The sequence below is a fragment of the Crotalus tigris genome, unplaced genomic scaffold (assembly GCF_016545835.1).
Source record: "Crotalus tigris isolate CLP2741 ecotype Arizona unplaced genomic scaffold, ASM1654583v1 scf7180000018217.1405312, whole genome shotgun sequence".
NCBI classification, from domain to species: domain Eukaryota; kingdom Metazoa; phylum Chordata; class Lepidosauria; order Squamata; family Viperidae; genus Crotalus; species Crotalus tigris.
In genome coordinates, this window is record NW_024096887.1 from 883,068 (window position 1) to 904,615 (window position 21,548).

Consider the following 21,548-nt stretch of genomic DNA (forward strand, 5'->3'; position numbering starts at 1 on the left):
GTCAGGCAAGGGTGAAATTAGTGAGCTATGTTGTCTTAAAAAATAATAATACATGAAATGTCTGAATATTCAAAAGCACTATGCACAAGCTATGTGTGTTATTTTAATATAGGGCATTAGTTTATTGGTCAGTTTGCCAATAATCCATTCTTTAATTTGGACTGGCAACAAACTGTCACAATCCCTTTGACTTCCCTCTTTGCCCAGGTTGTTTAGCAAGAAGCAAAAAATTAAAACAGCAAACAATATCCAAATATGCATATTAATTGACAAAGGACACAATGTACCAAGAAGGCTTCCAGCAAAGCGGCTCTGAAATGAATGGGAATGGCAAAACCTTTGCAATACATTGATTCCTATGACAATTATGCAATACAGTATGTTTGCCTTAATTGGTCATAAAATCATAGGAACATGATCATTGGTCATAAAATAATGTTCCCCCCAAACTCTTAAAATTATTGTACCTTTTGTAGTAACACTGTATAAAATCAGTTGGAGATAACGGTGTAGACCCTTTTTTCCTTAGATGCATAGAAGTCTATATTCCTATGTAATGGCTGAATATACAGTATAGAATTAAGCATTTATTTTAATCACTAGAAGTGTATACACTGTTATTTTTGTCCTGTCTTTGGTCTAGAATACCTGGGTGGAGGGGATGCTCTTTTTCATTTTCAGTACTCTTTAACCTTGGCATAGCCTTATCTTTGGCAAGATTAGTACTTGAAGAAAAATAAGATAGCTGTATTCTATTTGGCAAAATCAAGCTGGCAGCAGCCCACTTGCCATCCATGTTTTGAAGTTCCCTGACAAGCAGAAAGGTCACAGGGTCTTTCTTATTCTCTTCCCTGCATTTCAGAATGTTAGGATCTTATTTTTTTCAAAATGCATTGGAATAAATCTTTAAATACTCCTACTGGTGGGATTATTCCTTTGAATCCAAAAAGTATTTGTAACCCTGCTGGGCTAAGGAACAGAAGATACACCTTTATTTTTGCATATGTCTTAGTGCAACTTCTGCGTTGTATCTCATTTCCAAAAACAATTGCCTACTTTCCCACCCTAAAGAAAAGGGTAACTACATTATTTTTGGGAGAAACCGAATCCGAAGCGTCAGTTTTGAACATTTCATCCAGTTTTGCCATAAAATATTTTTAACATGAAGATTTAGAAATTTCCTATATCTGAAATGTTATCCATTTTGTGACTTCATTTTTGGTCAATTCTGTATAATAACAAAAATGTTTCTACCCATTGACTGATTGTGGAGCCCTTGATGTCCTGTGAGCTTGATTGTTTCCTTGCAGACTTTTCATTACTTGACTCAATAACATCTGATGATACCTAGTGGGTAATGAAACATCTGCAGGAAAACAACCAAGCTCACAGAGAACCAAGGACTTCACAGTTCAACCCTGACAACTGCAGCTGTATCCAGCCTCCTCTTCTCTTTGTTCCAAGCACCTGGCATTCTTGTTGGCATCAGCTCTCAGCATTTTCACAGCCAGTAGGTCAGGCTGGGTGACACTACCATCCAGAATAGAATCCTGGTCCACAAATCTCTCCATTCCTTCCACTTCACAGAGGTGAACCTAGAGAAAAAGCAACAGGCAGTAGTGGTTTGACAGGTCACTCTTGTTTACACAGACAGAAGGTCTCGATTTTAAGAAAAAAACCCCATCAGATCTCACTTCCTATTCTCTGTGAAGAGTAGGAATGCATTCAAAATACTATTAATTTCACAGTCAAATATGTCTGGGAATGTTAGAATAATCTGTTTTTCATTCCAATGAGTTTATCCTTTATAGGAAGCCTCACAGACAAAACAATCATTATCTTCAATGATGTTAAACAGAAAAGGGCAACTTGACTGCCTAGAAGAAGCTGGCCAGTGTCCACTCTAAATCTCAGAGATTAATGATTATGATCCAATCCAGAAGTTTATAGTTTAAAAATTAATGTATGTAAGTCACTCATTACAAGACACTGATACGGTGTTAGCTGTCAGGATGGGATTTGTCCCCCTGAAGGAATTAAGCTATTCTTTGGGAATTTTTTTGTATATTTTATTAATGTTTTACAGTAACAAGCTTTAGTATTTAGTAAGCAACACATCTGGGTTTACATGTTTGACATTAATAGTATTATAATTTCCATTCCTACCCTTTATTCCATTTTTCTAACCATTTATAAAAATAATTCCCATGTTTGAAAGTATTCTGAATCTTGCTTCCCCTTCATTTTCAATGTAAGCCTATCCATTTCTGTACAGTCCAAAATTTTCTTAATTATATCTTCTTCAGATGGTATTTCTTCATTTTTCCAATATTGAGCAAATATAATTCTTGCTGCTGTTAATATATATAATATTAAGTATACACATTTTTTATCATAATTTTCTGGAATTATACCTAAAAGAAATAATTCTGGTTTATAGTCTACTATAAACTACTAGGCTCTTATCATCTTTTCTAGCCATCTATGTATTTTTGACCAATAGTTATTTGCTTTAGGGCATGTCCACCAAAGATGATAATACGTGCCTGGATTTTGTCTGTCAATTTTTATTGGTATTGTTTGAAATAAAAAAGAGTAGTTTTGGTAAAATGTTCATTTTCACAGTCACTATTCTTGCCAAGATTGATAGCTGTAGATTTTCCCATTTTTCCAATTTTTCCATTTTTCCAAGTCTAGTTTTGTTTCAATAATTTTACATAATTATCTTCTTTTATTGTTACATACCTTGCTGTTAGATATATCCCTAAATATTTAACTTTCTTAACTACTTAAAGATCTGTTTTTGTGATAATTGGGTTTTTTTTGTTTATCTGTAAAGTTTTTAACCATAACTTTAGTCTTTTCTCTATTGATTTTTCAGTCCTGCTACTTATCCAAATTCTTCAATCTTTGCTAATAATTTAGGACTTGTCTCTAATGGATCCTCTAATACAGACATGTCAAACTGGCGACGTCATATGACGTCGTGCAACGTATCAGGACAGTTTTGCCATTGCCGGCAATGGGGTGTACTTTTCATCTTTTATCTCCATTCCTTTAATTTCTGGATCCTGTTTAACATTCTTTTTCAATATTTGCAGAGTTAAAATAAATAATAGTGGGGATAATGGACACCTTTTCTTGTGCCTTTTTTAATGTTGAAACTCTCTGTAAAATCTCAGTTCACAATTATTTTGGCCATTTGTCTATGATAAATTGTTTGAATTATATTCATAAAATTTTCTCCAAAATCCATATAGTTTAGTTGTTGGACCATAAATTGCCAATTGACATTATCAAAAGCTTTCTGTGCATTTAAAAAAATCAAAGCCATCTGTTTCCCTGGGTGCATTTCGTAATATTCAAATGTATCTAAAATCATTCTTAAATTATTCTTTGTCTCTTTGGTAAAATCCATTTTGGTCTGAATGTATAAATTCAATCAAGAATCTCTTTAGTCTTTCTGCTAGTATTGAAACAAAGATTTTATAATCCACATTTAGTAGAGATATTGGTTTGTAGTTCTTTATCAGGGTCAAGTCTGAGTCTTCTTTGGGTATTAGAGTAATATTGGCATCTATCTATTGGTAATTTGGCCTTTAGTACTATCTCATTACACACTTCTTACACTGGTAAAGTTAACGTATCTTGTAAACATTTGGAAAATTCTGCAGGTAGCCCATATGGGCCTGGTGTCTTTTATTGTTTTTTGTTTTTTTATAGCTTCTGTCAACTCCATCACTGTTATTTTCCCTTTTAGCATATTTTTAAAATACTCTGAGATTTTTTGGTAGCTTAGAATTTTCTAAATATTGCCTTATTTTTTCCAGAGGAATTTCTTCTGTATTTAATTATTTTTTATTGCATCGTTTTGACATTGTAGATCGCCTCTCATGTTTTGTAATTTGTTTATCAATTTCTTCTCTCTTTCTTTTTTCAGTTTATAAGCCAACCATCTCCCCAGCTTATTAGCATTTTCAAATAAGTTTTGTTTTACTCTTTTGATTTATTGAGCCATTTCTTCAGCTTCTATTTGATTTAATTTATGTTTTATTATCGTCATTTGTTCTTTAAGAGTTTTGTTTTGTGGGTCTCTTTGTAGTTCTAATTCTGGTTTTGTGAGTTCTTCTTTAAGCTTAGTTTGTTGTTGTTTTTTGTCTTTCATCTTTTTTGGCATATAAATTATGGCTACTCCTTTAAAATATGCTTTAGCTGTATCCCAAACATTTTGGAGTGATGTATCTTCTTTCTTATTTTCTTTAAAAAAAAAATCACATTTCCTTTACAGCTTTTTGTATAAATTCTTTCTCTTTCAATAAGAATTGGTTTAAAGTCCATCTTATTTTTTTCTTTGTTCCTCTCCACGTCATCTTTATCGGATTATGGTCTGCCCATACATTAGTTTCTATCTCGATTTCTTGTATATCTCTTCTTAATTCAGGAGATATCCATATCATGTCAATTCTAGACCATGATTTGTGGCTGTTTGAATAAAATGTATATTGAAATTTCTTAGAATTTATTTCTCTCCTGTATCTTGTATACAAATTTCTTCTGCCATTCTGAAAAAAGTCTTAGGCAAAATGTTCCTTCCTTTTTTCCCTATTTTATTACTCCTATAGTCTAATTTTCCATCTACAATTGTGTTAAAATCTCCTACTAAACAAATATTTTGGTAGTCCATTTCCACTATTTTCTTGTGTAATTGTTGATAAAATTCTTCTTGTTTGTTATTTGGTGTGTTAATTGCTAGCATCAATGTCTGTTTTTAATTTATCGTTATTTCTACCATTAGTATTCTTCTTCATCCAAGTAGAATTGTTTGGGGTTCATTGTTTCTTTGATATATAAAGCTACTCTTCTTTTCTTTTATTGTACTAATGAGAAATAAAGTTTCCCAGTTTTCGGGTATTCCAGAAATTTATAATGTTGTCTTTTAATATATGTTTCCTGTGGGCAAACTATATCCATTTTTAATTTTTGTAATCGTGTAAAGAGTTTTTCCTCTTTATGGGGGAATTCAATCCATTTATATTTATTGAGAGCATCCCATTGTCCTTTTCCATCTTCTTCAATTATGTTTAGGATTTATTCTCCTAGTACAGTGATGGTGAACCTTTTAGAGACTGAATCCCCAAAAACTGCCCCTGCCCCGCTCCACCCCCCTGCCCCACCCCCACTCTGCCTCCCCATCCCCTGCTCTGCCTGCCCATAGAACCACTCACTGCCTCCAGGGCCCACCGCAGATCGCCCAGGCAGCCCAGCAGCGCTATGGCGGCCACACCCTCTGCCTGCTCCCTGCAGCATCAACTGCATGATGGGATGTGAGGGCAGAGTCTTGTCTACATTGCCTGGATGGCATGTCCTTAGCTGCGCTGCTCTGTGTGGGCCATGCTTGAGGGCAACTTTCCTTCAGGGGGCTGCTGGAGAGGAGGGGGTCATGGGGGGAGGCAATGCTGGGGCAACAGCACATGTGCCCGCAGAGAGGGCTCTGAGTGCCGCCTCTGACACCTGTGCCATAGGTTCACCACCACTGTCCTAGTACTTCTCGTTTGTCTCTGTTCTTTCCCTTTGGCTCCTTCTTGGTTTATGGTTTTTATTTTTTCCACTTCTCTTTGTTTGGCTGCCACTTCTAATGTTGTCTCTTCCTGTTTTTTAAATTCCCCTTCTGGTTGAAATTCTGGGTTTCCTTCTAAGAGAAAAGCTGTATCTGTCATAAAATTTCCTTGCTTTGAAGATAGGGTATCTGTATCTTTTTGTATCCTAATTGATTAATATCCCTTCCGGCATCAGCCATCTAAAGCTCACTCCTTTCTTAATTAGTTTTTTGGTCAAAAATTGATATTCTCTTCATGAATCCCTTATCCTTCTAGGTATCTGCTTTAACACCACAATTTCTTTTCCCTTATATAGCAATGGATCATCCCTCACTCTTCTCAATATTTCATCTCTTATTGATCTTTTAACAAATCTGACATGGATCTCTCTGGGGACTTTGTTTCTTCTTGCGTAGCTTAAGTTAACTCTAAATATTTAATCTATTTCTCCCTCCATTTCCTGCTTCCCCACTTCCAGCGCACCAGCCAGCAGTTCTATCATCAGATCAGCAAGGTCTTCTTCCTTGTCTTCCATTATATTCTGCAATCTTAAGAAATAGGATGTCTTTTCTATTTCTAAAACTGCTACTGAATCCTCTAGTTCTCTATTTGTCTGTATCAATCTTTGGTTTTCATCTTTTATTTCTTCCATCTTTTGATTGGTTTCTGCTGATTTGTCTGGATCCTTTGCTTATTCTTTGAGATCTTCTGTTGGAAGTTTTCCATTTGGGATTTCAAGTTGTGAATTTCTTCCTTCACTTTATCAAAGTTATCCTTTGTTTCTTCCTGATTTCACTTTGTATCTTCTTTAAGTGATGTAATTGCCTCCTGTATGTATTGTAATGTGGTTTGCATATCCTTCTGAAAAGTATTGTTTTTTTCTTGCTGTAACATTGCACCAATTGATCTCTGATACATAAGACTGGGGTTGAGCTGAGGATGTTTTTTTTTGCTAGCTTTAGCTAAATTTGAGATACTCATTTTTGTTCCCACCTTCACAAGCTTTCTCAGTTCTAGTATATACTCTATTATCAATTTTGTATAAATCCTCCAATCTTTTTTTAAAATATATTTTATTGATTTTTTAACATAAATACCTTAATATTTGTTAATAGCATGTTGTCTGGGCTTATATTTGCAAAGTAATCACTAACAATCAGTTTCTATATTCCAAAGTCCACATAATAGCTTTGCTTGATTTTCTCTTCTTCCAATAACATTCTCTTTGCCAAGTTTGATAGGTAACTAGTTTGATAGGTAACAATTAAATATAAAGATTAAATATAAAGATTTTTCTAAAATTTCTATAAATAATAATCACATCAATATCATGCTTCTTTTCTATCTGGCTATCTTGGTTGTCTAATCATAAATCCTGTTTACAATTCTTATTTAAATTTGTTTTCCCTAGAATATTCAAAACATTCTTACTGGTTAAAATTTTCTCAAGGTTAATTATATTTAAGTATTTAAATCTATTTTCCTCGTATAGGCCTCCCAACACTTTTACATTTCTTATGTCTTAAAAAGTAAAAAAAAGACAAAAAAGAGAGGAAAAAGAATAAGAAAATAATATACCACTTAAAATACATATCCCTCTTAAACTAATATGCATTTATGTCCAAAATTTTCTGTTCTTTTTACCCATAATTAAACATATGTTTAATCTTTAGATGTTCCATTTAATAAATCCAATCATCTAATCTTTAACTCTATTCAAAACATTTTTTTAAATTATCTGTTGGAATTTTCTTAAAGTCAATTACATTTAAATATCTAAAACATTTCCTTTATATTGACCATCCCAAACATTTTCTTCAATGAATATGAAGGGGCAAAATCTTTTTACAAAGACATGTAGCTTGATTCAATGGAATACATTGATTGGGAAAGATGTTTGGCAAAAGAAGAGAGCTAAAGTGAGAATTGAGGAATTAGATGATGGGATGTATCAGAGGGAATAAACCCTCCAATTTTACAACCAATATTCCTATATGTCCTTTAAATTTGCCTTCAATAAGTCTTATATTCTTTATCTGTAGTCTCTTATAATCCAATAGATTTCCCCATACAGGGGGAAGCAGGAAGAAGAAAAACCTTCTAATCCACTTTTGTCTTTCAGTCCTGGCTTCAACAAATTGTCCAAAGATTCAAGGTTTTCATTCTGCCCAAATTTGTAATCCAAAAGGTCCTAAAATAGGGTTAATAATCCATAAGGACTCCCCCAAATGGAGTCGCCACAAGTCAGATTTCCATTGTCTCTAAATAGTTCTTGAAGATAGGGGGTCTCTTATCCAGTTCACTTCCCCCCCCCCCGAAAAGGGAGGCAGTAGCAGGAAAAAAAATTATAATGCACTTTTAGCTTTGTCTTTTAACACCAGTTATCCAAAAATCCAAAAAACAGCTCAGGTTTGTACTCCTCAAGGTCTTGTATTCCAAGTGAATAATCCACAAGGCCTCTTCCAAGGAAAATACAAAAATCCAATTTCCTCTTTCTCTAGGTAATTCTTAACACTGCAGCACAAATAGTATTTGTAATCCAGAAAAGCCACATGGCTTTAAAGTAGTATATTTTTATAAGCCATCATACAGAAAAAACAGCCCAACGAGTTTTTTCCCTCCCTTTTCCAGATGCAATCTGCAAGGTTGAGAAGCTCAGACACATCAAAGAGTCTAGTATGCTATCTCTGTCTAGGCTTCAAGCCAAGATCATTTCTTCCAGGCTGGATAAAAAACAAAATATTGGTGCTGTTCCTAGATGTCATGAAAGGTCTGTCTTCAACCAGGACTTATTTCTTAAAAGCTCTGGTATTTTTTCCAAAAAAGGGAAAAAGAAAATAATAAAGTTTTCAATGTTCTTTTAGATCACCCAGATTTTTCAATCTTAATACTTCAAATGGTTTCCAAGTTAGTTTTGTACTGTCTTCTTTCCTTCCAAAGATTTTGAGCTGCCACTACTTCTAAGGGGAGGGGTGCTAGAAAAAAATGCCCGCCACCTTTTTGCTCCTGAGATTTTTTTTTTAAAAAAAAGGTTTTTACAGTTATAGAGCAGGAAGGTTAGTCGCACCCAGTTCCAGACACGATGCTTTTCTGCTTGGTCGTGCTTTCCCCCCCCCCCAGCTGTCAGTAGCTTCCGACTGACGCAAAAGACTGGCTGCTTGTTTGCAGCCAGTCTTTCGTGTGTTGGTTTAGAGGGCTTCCTCAGATGCAGCGGTTCAGTTGCTGCCTCATTACAATCGATGAGGATCCCCTCCTTCTTTATCACCTCTCCTGGATGACTTTAGGCCCTTTTCGGACCCCCAGCAGGGCAAAATCGGATGTGGGAGGCAGAGCCCTGCTTCCCTGTGCCCATCTCACTGTGATGCAAAACCAGAAGTCGCCATTTTTTGGGAAATTGTAAGGAGTTATTTGTGGCAGAAAAAGGGGGGGGGGCTTGTACAGATGCCCACCAAACAGGATTAAATTTTAAAAATTCTGGTAGAATTATATCTTTGCTAGGGACTTTGTTATTTTTCAGTGGAAAAATTATTTTTTTAAAACTTCTGAGTTCAGGTTGAAGACCATTTGGAAGGGGGAACATCTGGTGGCAGAACATAAGAATCAGCATATGGAGATGTATCAAGTAGGCCATGGAAGTTTCTGTCCCAAGATTGAGGAGAGATTAAATTGTTGTCAATAGCTGGGCTAAATTTTGCTGAGGATCAGGAAATGGAATGCCAAAACAGGCAGGCATCTTTATTTGTTACAGCTGTTGGAGTTTAGCCTAATTCTTTAGCACATAATTTTGTTTCTTCTCCCATAGAAGGTTCCTGTAACTCTTGTTTAGAATATGAAATGTTTGCAGGGGAGAAAGATTATTATAAGTTTAATCATTTTTATATTCAAATATTACTAGTACTTTCACTGGATTTTAGTTGCTGATTGAATTGGAAGGAGAAGAAAGTTTATTTTATCCAAGAGCTATGCTAATAATGTATTGCAATAAAATGATTATTTTACAAGCATTGTTAGTTACACTTTTTCAAATTATAGATTACCAGGGCTACAAAAAATTGAGAGAAATACTCACAGATGTCTTATTACACCATACTGGACAAAAGTAACTGTTGGTGTCCAGGGAACCAAGTGCTGTAAAGACTGGTACTATTCAATTGAGTTAATAGTGAGGGAATCCTGCCAGGGAATGGTAGTTACTTGCTAGATTGAAAGACATAGATGTATGTTTATACTGAGGGGCAAACTCATGTAATCTAAAGTGAGACTTCTAAACCAGGGCTTTTCAACCGGTGGTACGTGTATCACTGGTGGTAAGCGACCACCTGGCTGGTGGTACGCGCCATAGCCTTCCTCCCCCCGCGTGTCGCCTTCCTCCCCCACCTCTGCTCCTTCCCAGCTCGTTTGTGGAAAACATGCTGCTTGGCGGCAGCCTGCACAAATCCTACTGAACATGCCCTGCAGAGGGCGCACGAAGAGCCAAGTGTAGAGCAAGGGCCCGCCCTTCTCAGGGACTCATTATGCAGCAACCAGATTGACTTCTTCTCATGCACGCAGGTCAGCAGGATCTGTATTGCCCTTCCCCTCCCTCTTCTTACTGATGTGCTCCAGGCAAAGCCAACAGAACGCGGGTGTGGAGGGAGAAATGTGCCCGCCTGACTCTCTCCTCCCACTGTTTCGCAGCATTTAACCCTTCCCCATTTCCACCATGGCCAGCCTGCCCGCCTACCAGTCAGTTTCCCCTTCTGGACTGAGAGAAGCGCACGCCGTTGCCTGTATCGCAGGCTTAAAGTCTGAAACAGCCGGGCTCTTGGCTGACTGATTGCCTTTCTCCCCCCCATCTTTTCTACAAACTGGGAATTGTGGCTTAGTGGGAGGCTGGAGCGGGTCTCGGGGTGCCTGTGCACCCCTTGAATCAGACAAGTGAGCGATCGGCTTTAGCCTTTGGGGAACAAAAGCCGGTTGGGGCTGATCTCTTCCTGCTAGGGAAGGCTGGAGAAACCAGGAAAAAGTCAATTATTAGAGGGGGGAGGAAAGTCACCTCTTCATTTAAGGCAGTTTTGGAAAAGTAACTTTTGCTGGAAAGGAAAGCAGGGTTTTTTCCCCCTTTTCTTGGATCGCCTTCTTTGCTTGGGCCTCTGTTGCCTGTATTGCAGGCTTAAAGTCTGAAACAGGCGGGCTCTTGGCTGACTGATCGCCTTTTCCCCACCCCCCTCATGTTTTTGGGTAATGCACCTTTGCAGCAGGCTTCCCCTTCCATTAGTTATTGGAGGTTTGAAAGGCAATCTGCTCCCGGAGCCTAAAAGCAGAAGGCCCAAACGGCGAGAGTGATGCAGGCATCCGACTCTCTGCTTCAGGGGGAAAATGTAGGGAAAAAATGACTGGGAGAAGTAGCCAATTCGTAATGTGAAAAGGTTGAAAAGCCCTGTTCTAACCCCCCCCCCACTGAGTAGGGGGGTCACTGAGGATTTTCAGATCAAAAATTATTATTATACTTATTTTTGGTACCAAGAATCTTATAATAATAATAATAATAATAATAGTAGTAGTAGTAGTAGTAGTAGTAGTAGTAGTAGTAGTAGTAGTATATCAGGAAGGCTTACTGACTACTGGAGAGACCAAACTGGCCTACAAGAAAGACCAAGTGAAGAACAGAATAGAGGCATGGGAAGACAAAGCACTACATGGCCAATACATTAAAAAAAATAGCTGGGAAAGCAATAATAACAAGACCTGGCAATGGCTAAGAGCAAGAAAATTGAAGAAAGAGACCGAGGGACTAATTCTGGCTGCACAAGACCAAGCCTTAAGGACAAATGCATATAAAGTCAAAATTGAGAAGACAGCAACAGACAGTAAGTGCCGCCTATGCAAAGAAGATGAAGAAACAGTGGACCACCTGGTAAACTGTTGCAAGAAGATTGCACAGACTGACTATAAGCAGCGGCATGATAAAGTAGCAACAATGGTGCATTGGAAGATCTGCCAAAAATATCATTTGCCTGTAAGCAAAAACTGGTGGGATCATAAAATAGAGAAAGTCATAGAAAATGATAAAATTAAACTGCTCTGGGACTTCAGAATTCAAACAGACAAGCACCTGCAACATAACACCCCAGACTTAACAATTGTCGATAAGAAAGACAAAAAAGTCTGGATAGTGGACGTGGCAGTGCCTGGAGACAGCAGAATAGAAGAGAAAGAACTGGAGAAGATAACAAAATACAAAGACCTACAAATAGAAATAGAAAGACTGTGGCAAAAGCAAGCAAGGGTAGTACCAATAGTCATAGGCTCCTTGGGTGCAATCCCAAAACAACTGGAGCACCACTTGAACACCATTGGCATTGACAAATTCGCTATTAGTCAATTGCAAAAGGCGGCCTTATTAGGAACTGCTTCCATCCTGCGACGATATCTGTAATACCATCAAACATCCACATCTGCCTATCCCAGGTCCTGGGTAAGGACTCGATAGGTAGACAAAATGCCAAATCCAGTCTGAACATCTGGCTGACTGTGTGATGATCCATAACAACAACAACAACAACAACAACAACAACAACCCCCAGTGAGGCAGTAACTTGATATGGCTGAGCAAACAGGGCCAGCAGCTGAAGGATTACTAGGAGTTCCTTACCCACTGCAAATATAAAATGATTGAAAACAAAGAAATAATGATTTGCTATAGCACAAATTTTATATCAGTTTTATGATTTATTTCCACCCAGATTTTGCAGATAAATCTACTGTAAAGAACCAGTGGAACAAGTTCTCACCTCCCCAAACTGTCCTTCTCCCAATTTCTCCTTGAAAGTCAACAGCTTCCTAGGGAACTCGGCCACAGCCACCTCTTTGCCATAGAGTAAGTCCATGGTGATTGCAGGGACAGAATAGGTGTTGCTGCCTGTGACTCCCTGCAAGTTCACAATATCTGCTTCTGCATAATGGGGAACTCCTTCGGCTCCATTTGGCTGGGTTGGCTTGGTGATCCCACTGCAGCCTAAGAAGAGAGAAGATCAGAGACAAGAGAATCTCAGTGAAGGAGATCCTGAGCTTTGATGGTTGGTAAGTCAGAATAACAAAACAACAGAGTTGGAGGTCTTCTAGTCCAATCCCCTGGTCAAGCAGGAGACCCTATACCTTTTCAGACAGGTGGCTGTCCAGTTTCTTCTTAAAAGCTTCCAGTGATGGAGCACCCACAACTTCTGAAGGCAAGCCGTTCCACTGGTTAATTGTTCTCACTATTAGGAGAACAATGAGAACAATTAACAGGGAGAACAGGAGAACTCTGGAAAGAGACCCTGCCTGATGCTGCAGGACACAAAGGACTGCCAAAAGAAGGAACTCCAGGCAAGCAATGGAGAAAAATAAACATCAGTCAGACTAAGAGCTGTGGTGGCGCAGAGGTTAGAATGCAGTACTGCAGGCTACTTCTGCTGACTGCTGGCTGCCAGGAGTTTGGTGGTTTGATTCTCACCAGCTCAAAGGCTGACTCAACCTTCCATCCTTCTGAGGACCGTAAAATGAGGACCCAGATTGTTGGGAACAATATGCTGGCTCTGTAAACAGTTTAGAGAGGGCTTGAAGCTCTGTGAAGTGATATATATATACTAAGTCTAAGTGCTAACTATGGACTATAGTTAAATAAGACATAGGGCTGTGCTGATTCTAAATTATTCAACAAGTAAAGCTGAATTTGATAGCTAGCTTTAATTGCACAAGTTAAATGTTCTTTTTCTTAATTCATGTTATTTGTGTTGTTTTTCTTAGTTATATGAATGGATATGGAATTATATATGGATATGAATATTGTATGTTTTAACCAGCCATTCCTTTTAACTTTCCAAGCTCAAAACAAACTAGAGACTATCTCAGGATTTCTTTTTTTTCCTGTTAGCATTCTTACTTGAGGCACTGCTATGCACCTTCACATCATGTTATAATATAGAAGTGACCCAGGAGAGGGCTTTTTAGTCATTCATATTATTTTGTGAGACCTCTTCTATCACAATCCACTTTTGCTACCATATATTCATCTTTATTGATAATGAATCTTTTTTTAAGAATTAAAAACAAAAGAAACCTTAGAATGTTTTTCCTTTAGAAATTAAGCAAATGTTCACAAAAGGTTAAAAACTTTTTAGAAAGTAACCCTAACATGGAGATGGTTTTGAGTAACCAATTCCTGGGTGGCTTGGTCTGGCTTGGTCACTCAGCAGCGAGACACTGGTAAAGCAAGCACAGCAGTGCCTGCATGTTCTGTGTTTCAGAGAAAAGCTCATCTTCCTTCCCCTGTCCTTACCACTTTCTACAGAGGGACAATCGAGAGCATCCTGTCATACAGCATTAAAGTCTGGTTTGGAAGCACCACTGCTTCAGACAGGAAGGCAGTGCAGAGAGTGGTAAGGATGGCAGAAAAGATTATTGACAGTTCCTTTCATCCAGGACATAGCATATAAGCATTGCTTGAGCAAGGTCCGCAAGATTGTCTGGGACACTACACATCCTCTTCACGACCTGTTTCCTTTGTTACCTTCTGGGAGGAGGCTTTGTGGTATCCGAAGCAGAACATCCAGATTCAGTCATAGTTTTGTTCCATATAGTATCAACCTTGTGAACTCTCAAGTTTCCTCTTTCCGCTATGTATTCAAGATGGACAGTGATTGATATTTATATGTTATTTATATGTAAAGGTGTAGGTTTATGTTGTGTATAGCATGTTTAAATGTGTGTTATGTATATGTACACTTTTGAGAAAAGCAACAAAATTTCATTTCTAATGTGTGCCCAATGTGCTCACAGTAAAAAATAACAATAAAGATTATCATCCATCCATCTATCTGTCTGTCTGGTCTGTCTGTCTAAAAGCTATGATTTTTAAGAAAATAAATTTTATGTCCCAAATCATATTCTATCTTTTATTTTTTCCCCTTCCATGGCTTCAGGCCTATTTCTGCAATTCTAGATTCATTTGCATCATATCAAAAACACCCTGATGTACCTTTTTTCTTCAGTTATCCCATGACATTGTCTTTGTGTCCCCAGTTCATGAGCGAGTGTCTATGTGTTCTTCAGTTCTACTAGTTTAAAGTATTGCTTCTCCCTTAAGGTGATAGCATCCAAAACCAGCAGTAAGTATGTCACCCAGTATATCAGGGGACAAGTCACATGAGTAGATGTCAGAGGGATTAAAGAGAGTCACAAAGAAATATGTCTTTCTGTCCCTGGTCAATCTTGTATGCCATCATTTGACTATTGCCTTCCTAAAAAGTGGGACGCAGCAGTGCTTAGCTGGTGACCATCCAGATTTGCACAAGATAGAACTGCAGAGATTCTCCTTGTGGGGATTTGATAACTCTGCTCTAGCTGCATGCTTGATTTCTTTTCATAGCTTTCATTGATCCATTAGCCTTATCACTGCAAATTTAAATGATGGTCTCTCAGAACTTTTCTCCTTAGCATAGACTGCTCAGCCAGCTATACAGAACTGTATAGCTAGAAACACCAGTTTAGGACAAAGCTAAAATAGTGGAATCCTTTGAACAAAATATATAGGAATCCAGAAGCCAGCATGAGCTGCCTAAGAGAAATCCTAAATAAAAGTGCTCTTTGTTACTCATCTCTCTTCATCATTTTCATTTTTTAAACAAAAATCATTTGGCTCAGAGTGTAACAGAATGGGCTGGGAAGAAATGAAACAGCCTAGATATAATAAAAAGACTCTTCCAGTCCAGCCCCATCAGAACTATGATTGGCAGATGTTTCTCTTCCAATTACAGCTGGTGACAGATAGAAGGGGGATAAGCAACCCACAAGATTCGGTCAATCCATCCATCATCTCATGCTGCACATGTATAATCACAAGAGCCACATTTTCTGATCCTAGATAATTCTAGGATAGAATTAGAAGTAGAAGTGGGAATTTGTCCACAGTCTCTTTACACATATTGATCAATCTGACCTGCCTCATCTTCCCCTGAGATGAATTCAGGAAGCTTGCGGATCAATCGCGATGGCTCTTGATAGTCAGCTCCAAGGGGGAATATGCGGTCATAAGTGGAGTTTGATTCTTGTTCACTGGATGGTGTGGAGCTGCTGTGGTGGAACATATTGGATTCGCTGGGTAGAGAGAGACTCACAGTCATTTCATCATCCAGCATCCGGCGAGAGGCCTAGAAATCAAAAGAAAATTCATATGCTGATCACTCTCGGGGCAGTGGAGACGTGATTTCGATTTAAGGGGTATAGTTACTTCTCCCTTGTCATGGTCGGATCACTTCCTGTTGAGGTTAGATTTCTCGGTCCTACTCCCCCACCGCAGGGAGGCGAAACCGATTAGGTGGTTCCGCCCCAGGCATTTAATGGACCCGGAGGGGTTCCAAATAGCGCTTGGGGGTTTTCCTGATTCCCTCCTCCACGAACCAGCTGAGTCCTTGGTCGCTGCTTGGAATAAGGCGGCATCAGGGGCGTTAGACCGGATCGCGCCTTTGCAACCTCTCCGTGATTGTGGATCCCGGAGGGCACTTTGGTTTACCGAGGAGCTACGGGAGATGAAGCGTCAGAAGAGATGTCTAGAGCGACGCTGGAGGGCTAGTAACTCCGAATCTGACCGAACACTTCTAAGAGCCTATATTAGGACTTATTTAGTGGCGATACAAGTGGCAAAATGTTCGCATTTTTCCGCATTTATTGCGTCTGCAGAATCTCACCCCGCCGCCCTGTTTAGGGTGACCCGTTCCCTACTTAACGTTCAGGAAGCTGGGGAGCCCTTACAGGGTAGAGTGGAGGAATTTGTGCAATTCCTATCAGACAAAATCGCTCGGATTCGGACAGACCTAGACTCCGATTGGGCAGGGCCTTCTGAGATGACTGGGGCAGGTCTTAGCTCAGTTTTATGGGATGAATTTGAGTCTGTGACCGCTGAGGATGTTGACAGAGCGGTGGGAGCAATGAGCGCCTCCACTTGTTTATTGGACCCGTGTCCTTCCTGGTTGGTCTCGGCTGCCAAGGAGGTGACACGAGGCTGGCTCTAGGTGTTGATCAATGCTTCGTTGAGGGAGGGGTCTTTCCCGCAATCCTTGAAGGAGGCGGTTGTGAGGCCCCTTCTCAAGAAGCCTACCCTGGACCCGGCTGACTTAAATAACTTCCGTCCAGTCTCTAATCTCCCCTTTGTGGGGAAGGTTGTAGAGAGAATGGTGGCGCTCCAGCTTTGACGGTCTCTGGATGAAGCGGATTATCTAGACCCTTTTCAATCTGGCTTCAGCACAGGCCCAGCTTCAGCACAGAAACCGCTTTGGTCGCACTGATGGATGATCTCTGGCGGGCCTGAGACAGGGGTTATTCCTCTCTCTTGGTGCTACTTGACCTCTCAGCAGTTTTTGATACCATCGATCATGGTATCCTTTTGCGACAACTTGAAGGGGTGGGAGTGGGAGGCACCGTTTTACGGTGGTTCTCCTACTACATCTCTGGCCGGTCGCAATCGGTATTGGTGGGAGGGCAGAGGTCAACCCCGAGGCCCCTTGAATGCGGTGTGCCACAGGGGTCGGTCCTCTCCCCCCTCCTATTTAACATTTACATGAAGCCGCTGGGTGAGATCATCAGACAGCACAGGGTGAGGTTTCATCAGTATGCTGATGATACCCAGTTATATATCTCCTCCCCAAGCTCTCTCAGTGAAGCGGCCGATGTGATGGGCCGTTGCCTCGAAGCCGTGAGGGTCTGGATGGGGGTTAACAGACTCAGGCTCAATCCTGACAAGACCGAGTGGCTTTGGATGTTGCCTCCCAAGAATCATGTCGACTGTCCAGTGTTGACTCTTGCGGGGGAAAATATATCCCCTTCGGAGTGGGTTCGCAACTTGGGTATCCTCCTTGATCCACAGCTGAATTTGGAACATCATTTGACAGCTGTGGCTGGGAGGACCTTTGCACAAGTTCGCCTGTTGCACCAGTTGCGACCCTACCTGGACCGGGAGGCTCTCCTTACAGTCACTCATGCCCTTGTCACCTCACGTCTGGACTACTGCAACGCGCTCTACATGGGGCTACCCTTGAAAAGTATTCGGAGACTACAGTTGGTCCAGAATGCAGCCGCGCGAGTGATAGTGGGTGCTCCTCGATACACCCACGTTACACCTATCCTCCATGGGCTGCACTGGTTGCCTATTGGTCTCCGGGTCCAATTCAAGGTGTTGGTCATTACCTTTAAAGCCCTATATGGCTCAGGGCCAGGCTATTTGCGAGACCGCCTACTACCTCATAGTTCCCTACGTCCGGTTAGATCCCACAGGCTGGGCCTCCTTCAGGTCCCGTCGGCCAAGCAGTGCCATTTGGCGGGGCCGCAGAGGAGGGCTTTCTCTGTGATGGCGCCCACGTTTTGGAACCAGCTCCCCCCGGAGATTAGGACCGCTCCCACCCTGTTGGTTTTCCGTAAGCTGCTTAAGACCTGGCTTATAAAATCTGACCCCTGGATGACTGTTCTTGTACTGTTTGTTTTGTTATGTTTTATGTGTTTTTTATTGTTAGCCGCCAAGAGTCCTCCAGGAGTGGGGCGGCTTATAAATTTTAAAAATAAAATAAAATAAATATTCACTATAAATTGATCAATGACAGAGTATATTATTAAGCAGATTCTAACATAAGGTGGCATCTCTGTTCAAATAATATTTATGTGAAACAACTTAGAAGCTTTCCATGGTACAGAGATTTTAATGGGTCACTTTTCGTGTTTGCGTACTTTTCTGTTCACATGTGTAGGATATTTGCAAACAGAAATTATGATATAAAAGAATAAAAAAAATATTTCATTGAATACAATTAATTCTAGATGATATATGTAATATAGCACAACACCCTTAATAACTACATCACAGAGACTGGGGACATTTCCAACAGTCTTCACACATCTGAATTTATTTCAATCCAGATTTTGGGTTCAGAACAGAGGAGGGCAAGGGCAGAGTTGAAAACAACTCGATGGCATATAATCAGTCAGTCAGTCACAGTTAGGTCAAGACTCTTTGGGTGCATGAGGAACTATGTGTACATAAAAATATGCAAGAGCATGCAAATGCACGCGCGCACACACATTTACTTCCCAATTTTTCTTAATAACCTTTAAACCAGAAGTTAATTTCATTAGCCAATTTCAATAATAATATTGAGCTCTAGCCATTAAACCAGAAATTCACCTCATTTATGATATGGGCATTCCTGGCATCTGCCTGTAATCTTACCTTTTCTATCATCTTCTGCCAAAACTGCCTCCAGAGAATGATTACAATGATAGCCACAAGGATAAAGATGATTGCCACTAAACAGCCAATTAAGATGCGAGTGTTGCTGTCATCTACTTTGAGAGTAGGATCTGTTAGAAGAGACAAGGATAATTGTGTAGTGTAAGTTTTAGGTGAAATGATGAAAACAAAGACAGGATAGCCGCTAGCTGCCAACTCTTGTGTGATTTCATTCCTCTCTTCCTCCAAATTACCAGTAGTATTTTACCAGGCATTTTAAAGTGCAACACGGTGTAAATGTTTATTAGTGAACAGGATCCTGATGTCTATTTTAAAGCAAGTCTTTCTGTCATAAGAATATTACAATTTCTCATCATTGTCATTGATAACATTTCCTTTTTGTGGGAGGTGGATGGCTATATAATTATACAATTTATATTATAAAATTAAATAAATAATAGCAATAGCTATAGCACTTAGACTTATATACCGCTTCACAGTGCTTTGCAGCCCTCTCTAAGTGGTTTACAGAGTCAGCATATTGCCCCCAACAATCTGGGTCCTCATTTTATCCACCTTGGAAGGATGGAAGGCTGAGTCAACCTTGAGTTGGTCAGAATTAAAATCCTGGCAGTGAGCAGTGAGTTAGCCTACAATACAGCATTCTAACCACTGTGCCACCACATAATAATAATGTGTAATTTATTATTTATTAACTAGAAAGATACAATTTTCTCTTACCATAATGATAACAGTTTTTTTAATGTGAATTTTTGAATTAAATAAATGACAATTATTGTACACAACCTATCACATAAGTAACAACTGGACAAGCCACCAAGTGTAAAGAGAGGTTCAATTATTAATATCGAAATTAGTCCAATCATGCTAACACAGTGCTGGTGTTAGTATTAGTGATAAGCTAAAAACGGAACAGCATCATTCAAAATGTTCATTTTTATGTTCTTTGTTTGAAGCATAATTTCAGGTACTATTTTTATTTTTTAAATCCAGAAGCAACTTAGGGCCAAAACAGTTGACATACTATGCTTTACTGCATAAAATTGCCCTAAAATTAAGATTTTTTTTTAGAGAGGAAGTGTGTCCTTTTGAGTCAATTTTTGACTCCTTGACAACTGCTTGGACTAGTCCCTGCAGTTTTCTTGGCAAGGTTTTTCGGAAGTAATTTGCTAGCATCTCCTTCCTGGGGCTGAGAGAAAGTGATTGGTCCAAGATCATGCAACTGATTTTGTGCTTAAGGTGGGGCTAGAATTCACAATCTCACAGTTTCTATCCTGATGCTGTAATTATTGCATCAATCTGGTTCCCAAGATAACATCTGGAGACCCCTATTTAGCTACTAGATTTTGAAGATATGGCAGCGACCACTGCAGTTAAAAGCTTTACTGTTTTAGTTTAGCACTGGAAAGACTTTCCCTCAAGGACTGAACCTATGCTATTCTTTTGGCATCAAAAGGACCTTTTATTATTAAGTTTTAAAATATTGTATGGGTTACCTATGGTATGTTTTATTGTATTTGTTAAATATTTTCTGGAACAATTCTATCTTCCAGGAATAAAAATAGAAGTATAGAAAGAAGCTGCATGGGAATCACATGGCTGTCCTTCTCAATTTGAGTCCTGGGGAAAAAATGCTTGTGGTTGACAGGGCTTATGTATGTGCCCACATAGTCTCTGAAGCACTTTTTTTGCTTTCAAATTAAAACTACTTCATAATTACTGCTTATTCAATAAACCACCCTACTCCATTTTGTTTCAGAATCTTTTCTCAGCAGCTAAATCATTTGTCATGGTGGGGACAGGCCAAGGGAAAATGAGAAAAGTTAGTGTTTCCTTAGTCCTAGTAACTTCTGATGTCATAATTGAGTGGAATAGATTTGTAAACTATCTGTATAACATTATGTTGTCTCTTTACATTTAATTTGTTAAGCATTTGATAGTTTACTTACCTCTCGGTATGGAAAACCTCTGTCTAAGGGCTATAAACCTTTCATGCAGGAATGGTTCCCAAGAAAAAGATAAATTTCCTTACAGAGCTGTGGAGAATCACTACTGAAGGCATCAGAAATAGTAAAGAACAGAAGCAAAATAGAAGTGAAAGACTGAAGGTGGTAAAGAAAAAGATTTTGAGAACCTAAATGACAATGACTTAAAGTTTGAATCCAGCAATTAGAATTAGAATTTCCTTTTTTGATAACAGTATCTCTACAATACCTTATAAGTTTGTATGTTTTCATATCTATATTTCTTTAATATATGGACATTGTTCTATTTTTCCTTTGTTAAGCTTTTTTCTGGTTTTATAAACATGATCCTATTACTACTCAGTTTTATACACAAACATGCACACTTAATTGCATACCCAATGACACTGATTCTGGGAATATCCATTAAGTACCTTTGAAAAGAGCCTGGACAACTAATTATTTTTCCTATGATGTTGCACATTTCAAGTTAACGCAAGAGTGGTGAACAATTCCTGAGACTTGTACTGAATGTTGGGAATGTAAGTAAATAAATTTATAGTTATAACCACAAGTCATAACATATAGCATGCCATATACTAAGAAAGTGCTATGAGTACTTCTGAAAAATGGCTGCCAAAGGAGACATATTGAATTTCAAAGCACCAATTTAGAAAAATATTCCTGTTCACCTTCAGTAGCATTCATTCTTGCCAGAAGAAATCTGCTATG

General features: G+C 39.0%; 2 protein-coding genes across 7 annotated transcripts in view; one reads left to right on the forward strand and one right to left on the reverse strand.

Annotated features, from left to right (window-relative positions):
- LOC120310518 overlaps positions 1-21,548 on the forward strand; it is a 51,906-nt gene that overhangs the window by 22,154 nt on the left and 8,204 nt on the right. The gene's annotated exons all lie outside the window — the stretch shown is intronic.
- DDR2 (discoidin domain receptor tyrosine kinase 2) overlaps positions 1-21,548 on the reverse strand; it is a 114,599-nt gene that overhangs the window by 10,225 nt on the left and 82,826 nt on the right. For all 6 annotated transcript variants that reach the window (XM_039348984.1, XM_039348983.1, XM_039348982.1 and 3 more), the window contains 4 exons: positions 18,832-18,962; positions 15,556-15,766; positions 12,371-12,594; positions 1,468-1,595 (listed from right to left, as the gene is read on the reverse strand). In XM_039348984.1, coding sequence (XP_039204918.1) covers positions 1,468-1,595; positions 12,371-12,594; positions 15,556-15,766; positions 18,832-18,962 — 694 coding nt within the window. The remainder of the gene's footprint in view (positions 1-1,467; positions 1,596-12,370; positions 12,595-15,555; positions 15,767-18,831; positions 18,963-21,548) is intronic.